Source organism: Cyprinodon variegatus, unplaced genomic scaffold (assembly GCF_000732505.1).
Source record: "Cyprinodon variegatus isolate N-32 unplaced genomic scaffold, C_variegatus-1.0 Scaffold827, whole genome shotgun sequence".
In the NCBI taxonomy this organism is placed as follows: domain Eukaryota; kingdom Metazoa; phylum Chordata; class Actinopteri; order Cyprinodontiformes; family Cyprinodontidae; genus Cyprinodon; species Cyprinodon variegatus.
Genome location: NW_015151280.1, coordinates 170,017 through 179,975, shown reverse-complemented (window position 1 = coordinate 179,975; position 9,959 = coordinate 170,017). Strand labels below are relative to the sequence as shown.

The following is a 9,959-nucleotide window of genomic DNA, read 5'->3' as shown; positions in this document are numbered from 1 at the left end:
AATTTCCGAAGTTGAAAGGACCACAGCAACCAGCGGAGCTCCGAGGCAATGGCAGCCATGTCTAGTCTTAGCCCGTCTGCAGCAGCCCTCTCTCTGCATAGCCGTGTGTGAAGGACCGCTGGCTCTGATGGCAATTTTTTGTTTTATTTGGCAAAATGTTTATTTGATTTGTGTTTATCTGACTGTGTTCATTATTATTCCCCCACTAAATGAAAAAAGTAATAATTTATTATTATCTAGAGACTATCAATAACAGGCGGTGAAATGCAGCTCCAGACGAGCTGAGCGTGTAGTGATGTCATCAGTACGCTTCTGTTCCAATTGACCCATATTTATGCTGCGTGCTCCCGTTCTCCCATAGTCCACTCTATCCTGTGTTCTTCTCAAGAACATACTTGGCGAGGACACGAGTCTGTAATCGTGTTCTTTTGAATTGAGAAACGGCCATTGTTTTTAGCTCATGTACGGTATAACGTCTATTCGATGGTTCTGTTTTTGTCCTCTTCTTCTTCTTCTGGTTTACGTTATCTTACAACCTGATATTGTAATAGTGAGTTAATTTCCAAATAATTTCATTACCAAACTGGCATGCACTTCCATCGGATAACTAAAATAACTTTAAGTAAATAACGGCGGCTCATTTCAAGCACAGAGAAAACACAATTGATTGCTATTACCCTTAAAGTCCCCAAGCTCCATCCCAGCTGAATCAGACAGCAATTATTTGTCTTAATATGCTCTGCTGAAGTGAGGGTGAGTGGGTGGATGACTGTTGGAGAAATGCTGACTTAGAGCTAGATACAGAGTATGTGCTTCTGTCTCCCTTATAGGCATTAGGGACTCAATGTACCAGCAGTTTTATGTGGGCTCTTGCGTGGCTTGTGAGATTTAAACCACATCCCACATAACCTATACACAGCCATATAGATCAGCCCTAATGCTTAAAAGCTTCACAAAGTAAAATCCAGCCCTGCAGCTTATGATCTGATCTCTAAAACTGCTTTGTTGGACATAATCATCAACATGATTTTAGACAAAATATACATCGATTTAATTTCTTTAGAGCATTAAGAATAAAAGAGGATAGAGTGTTGTTTTTAAAAAAGAACTGACCTGTCTGTAGGTGAATCGCTGGGCCCCGAGTATCTCAGCCCTGTTCCATTGTCAAGGGACGCCTGTCTGGACAGGAGCCCGCCGCGAGGTCTGCTTCTGTCTGACGCTGGTGTCAAGTCCCCTGAGGCTCCCTGGTGGGCATACAGGGATGGGTCGTGTAGTTTGGCCTTTTTTCCCTGTGGCCCACCCTCAAACACGCCACGCACCTGACCGGGCTCCGAGTCGTAGAACCACGCTCCTGATTTAGTGAGGATTTCTTGTTGTTTTCGGCACAAGTTGCATACCCACATAACCTGTAAGCACAGAAGGGGGATTTATACTTCCCAAATTCACAAAGACATCTTTTTTTAAATGTTATTTTGTGACAAATTGTGATGGCAGGAACGGGGTGTCTTTCCAGGGCTTTGAAAAGGATTCATGTCCTTTGACCTTTAATATGATGTTCATGTTCAAACGATGCATGAGAATGCATTTTAATTGGTTTCTTCATGACAGATCTAATCAAAGTAGCCAACTTTTGTGAAATGGAAGGAAAATGACAGGTGATCTAAAATTTTTTCTAAAAAAAAAAATCACAATCTTTGATTTTTTTTTTATCTTTTTTTTTTTTAAGTGCCTTGACGTTCAACCACCATTGATTTCAAAAGATCATACAGCTAGGTGTGCTTCTAATAGCTTAAACTGCTGGAAACTGATCAGTATTTATATTACTCTTCATAAAATAGCCAAACTTAATCAGGTTGGATGAAAATCATGGACTTTTTAAAATCTTGTCCAAAAAAAAAATACAATCAGGTTTAAATTAAAATGACGTTTTAGATAGGATCATTTTAACAGATCGTTTTGCTTTAAACTAAAGTATATAATGCACCTGGGTGTTGCACCTTGGTGTATGGGGCACACCAGGGGTCTTCAACGTTTTCCAGGCCAAGGACCCCCAAACTGATAGCAAGATAGAGCGGGAACCCCCTAATTTTATATATATTGTATGAAATTGTGTAATATCAAACTGGTCCTATAGTCACTTTATAACATATGGAGTAATGTAACCAAAGTAAATTTGATTATTAAAGTATTTCTGATTCCTGGTTGATGGGACAGGTGTTGTGAATGAAACGGTGCCCAGCTTGAAAGAGCTCCTGTGTGTTTCTGAATGTGTGCATTGATGACTGAAAGACATCTTCTGCCTCCATTTATCTGTTTACTACAGGGTGTTCAATTCATGTCAATGTGGATTTAAAGACATTTCAATTAGTGGAAAATATTGCAGTTATTGCAAAACTTTCATGACCCCCATGCAGTACCTCCACGGACCCCCTAGGGGTCGCGGACCCCCTGTTGAAGACCTCTGGTGTACACATTTAATCTCTAATTCACTATCCATACATTTTATAGTATAACTGTTCTTTTTCCAGTATTGTTCTTTATTTCCCTAATTTAATCTTTGTATCCACTCTCAATCGGTTTTCTGTCTGCATTAAAAAAAAGCTCAAGATATTGTTTTTTCTTTTATTTAACCGTACTTTGAGGTACAGTACGGTGCACTGCATGGTGCTGTCTACTCCCTATAGACATGCATTAGAGCAAAAGGGGTTGAATATATATAAACAATAAACTTTGGCGAATTACATTTGTAAGACAAAACAAAGAAAATCCTAATTCTCTTGCTTTAAACATCACATTTGACTTTGTCATCAATTTTGACTTTGAAAGTTGAAATTATGACTCTAAATATCATAATTATTACATTGTTATGACATATTCATGACATATCAGGATTATGACATATTATTATTATGACTGAATTCCATAATTTTAACTTTCAAAGTAGAAATTATGAATTTGTATCTCATAATTATGACTTTAAACTCAATTTTTAATTTGTAGGATAATTATGACTGAATCACATAATTTTGACTTTCAAAGCCAAAATTATGACTTTGTTTCTTACAATTATGACATTAATATCATAATTATTATTTCGAAACCTCGTAATCCTGCCATGCCACGTGCCATTTCTTTACTTTCAAGTGGTGGAAATGTGCTTCCATACATTTGTGGCTGAAATGTAACAAAACATGATAAAGTCAACATGACATAAACACTTTTGCAAAGTTCAATACAAACACAGCTGCAGCATAAATAAATGTATAAGACATCAAATCGCAGCTGCAGGATGAAAATGACTTTTTAACATTGCTTAGAGACATTTAAGCCGTGTAGTAACACAGATGGTATAAATCTTACATTTATCTTAAAGACATGAATAATGAAAAGTTTTACACATTCAGCAGCTTTTGCAATCCTTAAAAAGAGAAGTAATTTTTGTTATATATTTAGTTTCTGTGAGTCCATTCAGTAGATGTTTTGTGATTTAATGATGCATTAAATTCATGTTTTTTTTATTGCTAACTGAACAGAATCCTTTGACTTAAGTGTTTTTATCAAATATTGCATGTCATGACAGGTTAACATGTTGCTGGGAAAGAATGTTGTGCTTTTGAAAAAAAAACCAAGAGGATTTTGATGTCTCTCACATATTCAGATATTTTAAAGCTTTCTTGTTATAAGCCAGGAATGAATCATGATTCAGGTTTTTTTCCTATGGATCGACTAATAGGACCAAAAGGCTGAAAAACCAGCTGAGATGAGTTAAGCTTCCATTACTATTAGTGACGTGACTGGACCCCAAATTAACCAATATGCTATTTCTATAGACCAACTGAACTCATTTAAAGTGGTGTCTGAGCTGCCAGTGTCGGAAGGACACAAACACACCTGAATTTACCAACTGTGGGACATTTTTTATATTTTATTCTATTAGTATCTGCTCACAAACAAAATACAAATTGAAGTAAGACAAAAAAGAAGAAGAATTGAAGAATTGAAGTGGTTCCTGACCAGACAGTTGCCTGACTTCATGGCCAGATATGGAAAAACTGCTTACAATCCTAAAGGTGCTTCACAGCTGTGGAGCTCCAGGGAGGGATGAATCACAAAAACTGTAAAGGCAAAGCACTGAGACAGACCTCCACCTTTTCTTGGGATCCCTCATCACATAAGGAAGCACAGCGATACTGAGCAGACACATAGTTTGGGCCCAGATCTTCAAACGAGAGGCTCTGTACCCATGGGATTTTCTAGTCAGGAGCCAACGGCGGCCAGTGCCCCTATAGATCATGTCCTGGCCCCTGTTATGGCCCCTGTACTGAAGATATAATACTCAAAGAAATTCTAATAATGAAATGCGCTGGAACAGACATGGTTACTAATAGGTTCTTTGGATCTCTTTCTTTTTTTTTTCTTTACAAATTTTGTTTTAGTAATTATTTAAAAACAATAAGGTGATAGCTTCACTGGTATTGAGATAGTACTGAGTGAAGCCACATATCATATCGCCACATTCTTCCACAAAAACAATTATTCAAGCTTAAATTCTTAATTATTTGTTGTTTTTTTTCCAGTGATGCACAACGAATAATTATTTCAAAGAATCACTTGTCTAAAACAAATACAGAAAAAAAAAGCAATGAAATAAGAAAAAAATCTCAGCTGAGTTTTCACCTCAACAAAATGGACATTTTCTCAGCAGGCAGCATGCATGGTACAAGATGATACTGACACAGGAGACATTTATGACCAGCTATCACTGTTACAGATGTGCTGTAACTGTGCTGACACACAATGGAACCGGGGAGGCTATAAATTGCTTTTTATGTATCCCAGAGGAGTGCATGCAGTGAGGCAATGGCTGCCTCATGTAAGTGGGGTCATACTAAGAACTCTGCAGTGAACCAAATGTCTGGTTAAGACCTCAGAAGCACCTGGATAAGCACAGATCTTATACGAGGCATGCTCTATCATAACAGTATAACAGGAAGCCCATAAAATCTGATTAGATTTTTATCTTTTGAAAACGTGTTAAAGAAATTCAGTATCAGATTGGAAGAAAGAGAGGTGCCTTTGTTCAGGAGTATAACATTATGCAGATGCTGTTATTATAACGTCGGTGTGTGCAATGTTGTGATCACATAGAAGATTTGTTAGGTTATTATATTTTAAGCATCATGCATTCCTGCCCTGGTTGTCAGTGATATATTCGTCTATTAGCATAAACTCATGCTGCCCTAGATGCCCTGTGTTATAATACAATGCAAAGTTTACCTTGCACAAGATATAAAAGAAAGAGAAGATCAGAAGAAATGTGGGTCAGTGGAAATTGATGCTATTTTCACATTATTCAAAAATGTTTTCAAACTGCGTGTTTTCCTGCATAGGTGTCAAAAATACTGATGTTTTTAATTTAAGTAAAAGTATAGATACATGTGTGGGAAAATGTTCTGGTAAAAGTACCGACTGGGCTGCTTTACTTAACCCTTTAAAACCAAGTTTATCATTTGATACATGCCTTTTAGAGATCTCTACATCATTAGTGGGATATTTTGTTCTTGAAAACCCTGCTTTAGACAATCAGGTACATGTAGGGAAGAGAAAATCTAGGACAACTTGCATGTAAATACCTAGTGTATGACAAATAATTCTGCAATTAATGGTTATTTTGCAAATCTGTCGATTATTTTTTAAATTAACCAATTAATAAACAGATAAACAAAGATTCTTTAAGAAAAACTTTATGAAATTAGACCAGGTGAAACTCAAACTTTTCCACTTGAGGGGTTCTGGATAGAGCAGATTGACAGAAGAATTTTTTTTTTATCTTAAAGGAAAAGTCCGGGCAGCAAGGAATTATCAGTGGATCATCATCTATACCTAAAACTAATATGTTCGTAGTGATTTATTGAATTTAGCGTTATTTAGTAAAAAACAAAAATTATATTTTTCAATGCCATCACTGAGTCGGGGAGCAGCCATTTTTGCCCAGATAAAGTAACACCTCACTCCTGACATCTTCCAGTGACGTCACGGTGCGGTAAGCCTAGCGCCATTTTCCCCGCTTTACAAGCAGAATCAATGGGAACTACTAGACACAACTATTAAAGATTTCCAGAGGTCTTCAATTCAATTCAGTTTATTTCTATAGCGCCAATTCACAACACACACAGTTCACCAGATCATCCTGTCAAATTGATTCAAAGTTTTCTAAGGAAAACCAGTTGATTGCATCGACTCATTGACTCGAAGGCAATCCCTCACACTAAGCATGCTTGTAGAGAGGAAATTCACTTCACTTCACCATTGAAATTCACATTGAGCTATAGTTAAACTGACAATGTGCATGGCAGTTGGATGTTGTGATACATCGGGTAAAAGTGAAAAAAACATTTGTTATTTCACCTTTCCGATTCACCAATCATATCCAGTTTAAACTTAAAGAGGGAGGATTTGCCATCGAACTTCTGGCCAGAGAAAAAAACACGTAATATGTAGCCAACATTTGGAAGAAGAATGTTTTCAAGATGACTTGGATAATAGTGCGTTGTGACAAACACCAGATACAGCACTGGGACTTGCTCAACAGCCGATACCACACCACAATGTCACAAACCGGTAGGTGGCAGTAGTGTTCTTTGACAAACATGGATGTCTCCATTCAAATGAAAATTACTCTTGATTAAAAACACTTATCATTTATTGAACAGTATGAATTAATTTCATATTTAAACTACTTTCAGAAGTTTGTATTCTGCGACGACACTTTTTCTTTAAATGCAAAATGTTGACATATTTTTTACAATCTTGCTTTAATTATTGCTTTAAGTGGGTCGCTCTGTCAGCTAAAGGCATGTTTAGAGTCTCTATATTCGAGTTAATGACTAATTGATTACTAAATTAGTTGAAGATTATTTCAGTAATCGATTATTCCAATTAATTGTTTCAGCCCTAAAAATTATACAAACATTGTTTCTAATTTAATTTTTTTTATTTATTTAATTTTTCAAGTTTCATTAAGTAAAAGTGAAGAAGTACATGTTTTACATTATACTTAAGTACAAAAGAAAAATTTGGTATTTGTGTCAAAGTTGTATACTTTAGAAAAGTATTTTAAAGTAAAGAAAATAGGTTGATAATACTCTTCCTCATTGTGTTGGTAAACAGAATATTACAAAAAATAGAAGTTTTTCTCTAAATTAAGATTTGAAAGAGCATCATATAGATTGAACTGAACAGAAATCCTGCATCAGTAGCTGAATCCTTATGGTGTTCTGCTATTTATCACATTAAAGCTGCAAATAGCATTAAAATGAAAAGTTGAAACATAACAAAAGTGTACATTTAAAATCAAACAAACGGGAAACTATCATACAGCCTGATCCCTCATCTGCAATGTTCTCTGGACTCCAACTGGACAGACCCCCCTGAGTTGTAGAAGTTATACCATTCCTTCATTAAAAGAACATAATAACTGCAAAGCAGATTAGGGTACATTCAAGAACAAAAAGCGGACTGATGGACTGACATTACTCTAAACCGCAAAAGCTCAACACTTGTAATGGTGAAACAAAGCTACGTCTACTATCTAAACAGAAAATTTGATTAATCTATAAAAACGATTTATTCCTGCCTGGTATTCTCTCAAAAAGAGTGTAACAAAATGTGATTTAAAGGGGAGTAATATGACTCTAGATACATTTAAAATGACCTTACAGTAAATCCTCTACAATATTTCACCAAAACCGACTGAAGCAGAAACATCTTATCTCGCTTCCTGCACTGAAGGCTATCCACAAAGCACAGCCGGCAGGTCAGGCAGGGATAAAACCCAGACACAGGTTGAGCTCAGCCCAAACACTAAATTATGATTGCTCCTGTCCATAATAAAACACAACAGAACCATGTACTGTGCTCTCACTGACACAGACACATAAATTAAGAGGCTGTAGCTGGCTCTCGTTATGTATACATTCGTTAAAGCCATTCTGTTTAAGATTCTCCTGACACACAGGAACTCACTTCCCGTCAGCTTAAATGTTGGTGGCTCTGGTTTGTGGACGGGCCCCTTTCTCTCGTGTAGTCGCTAATTTCATTGTTATTGTAACTGCACTTAAAAAAAATAAAGATAAATAAATAAAAACGAGTTCCTCTTCCTGCTGTGAGCAGCAGGGGAAAATATAATCTATCTTCAGTGCTGAGGAATGTTTACTGAGGCAGTGAAATAAGAGAAACAAACAGTAGGCCACTGAAATCAATAAATAATTTCCTATCAAATGGTATCTCATCAGATTCAGCTGTGGTTTTGGAGGACACTAGCAAAACTCATCTTCTAAGTTTACATTTGTGCTTATGAAGATGGCTGTAGCAAGAATGAAGGTGATTTATGATGGAGAGATGGGCTACATTCAAGGTAATAGAATCTCATCATTCAATATAATGTGCTATATACAGCTCATCCGACACATTTTCTTAGTGATTTAAATTTATAGGGATGGGGATATATTTTGCTGCAAATATGTATCATTAATAGTTTTAAAAACTACCCCTTCTGCAATGGTCAGACGAGATTCCATTCAAAAGTGTGTAAATGTAATTAATTTTTCCTCTAAACTCTAAAATTAGAGCATGTGAGAACGTAGAGCTCCCTCTTGTGGCCATTAAACTGCATTACAACCTCATTTAACCCAGCTTTTAGAATGAATCAGCAGGAAGCTTTCAGCAATATCAGCATTTTCAGCTAAATGCAAGCTTCAAAGTTAAACCACCTACTTATTTTTAAATGAATCACTTTCATTTTAAATCAAATCTAAGAAGGTGATTTTTATAAAGTCAAGAGAAAAGTAGGCGTTGAATGCATTATTCATAGACCAGTAAATGGCATGTCACAGGTATCATGTTGCATTGCTGATACTCTCCTTTACCTGAACTAGGGTGAACTGAAGAACATATTACACGCTCATTGTTCTGCAGATGGAGGGTTCCTCTGACCATCCTAGCCTGGACTGTGTCCAGCATAAAAACGCCAGTCTAGCACACACCCAGGCTTAGGAGGGGGGGCTACATGAGCGTGATAGGTCGCAGTGACAAGCATTCTAATCAGCCAGGCAGGCAATGAATGAAACTCTCAAGTCCATAATGATTTAAAGAGACAGGACGATCATGAATGGGCAAAAAAAGAAAAAAATGCAATGGACCACCTTCATCATCTACTGACACCGCATATATCATGAATTATGTGCCCATTTAAGAGAAAATAAAAAGCATAAGCTTTAAGAAACAATTAAGAATGACAAGTGCTTGTTTTCACATGCCCCGACAACAGCGTGCACATGGCGAATTACATTTTAATGAGTTCTAATTTTAGGAAGCGCGTCTGTAATAATAATAGACTCCATTAATATTTATGTTCCTTTGATGTTCAGCAATACAAGGAAAACAATCAGATTACTGTAAAAATCCAGAGAAATGGCTGCCTGTCAGAGCTACATCCCAGAGCCTCTCTATGACCTAAATAAACCTAACATTTTTTTTTATTTTGATAGACGACGCCTGCTCTCTGACATAACACACGCGCACACAGTGCAGTAGGTGGTTTCTACGGCTTAAAATAACCGCAATAAGAAAAAAAAGGGCGACAGATGTTATATTTGAACGTGTTTTGACGGGCAGATTTACTTAAAGAAAATAACAGTACAAACCCCCTCGAAGAAAAAGCTGAAATGGTCGAATATGAGAATTACAAGAGCGCGATGTTCACTCATCTTACCCATTGTAGCACTGATGGAAGGGACTATGTCTGCGCAGAAAGATCGCTGTTTTTAGGTCCTTGCTCCTGCAGCCCCTGCAGCTCCCGCTTCCAGAGAAGGAGCCGCTCCGACCTTCAGGACCGCGGACAGCTCCCGTCGCCTTCTTCCTGTTACGGAAGGTTAAACTACAATCGATCAGACTAAAAG

The 9,959-nt window shown here is 36.9% G+C and overlaps 1 protein-coding gene across 2 annotated transcripts in view; it reads right to left on the bottom strand.

The window, feature by feature from the left end:
* rims2 (regulating synaptic membrane exocytosis 2) overlaps nt 1-9,959 on the bottom strand; it is a 263,822-nt gene that overhangs the window by 193,771 nt on the left and 60,092 nt on the right. For both annotated transcript variants that reach the window (XM_015396880.1, XM_015396884.1), the window contains one exon: nt 1,114-1,406. In XM_015396880.1, coding sequence (XP_015252366.1) covers nt 1,114-1,406 — 293 coding nt within the window. The remainder of the gene's footprint in view (nt 1-1,113; nt 1,407-9,959) is intronic.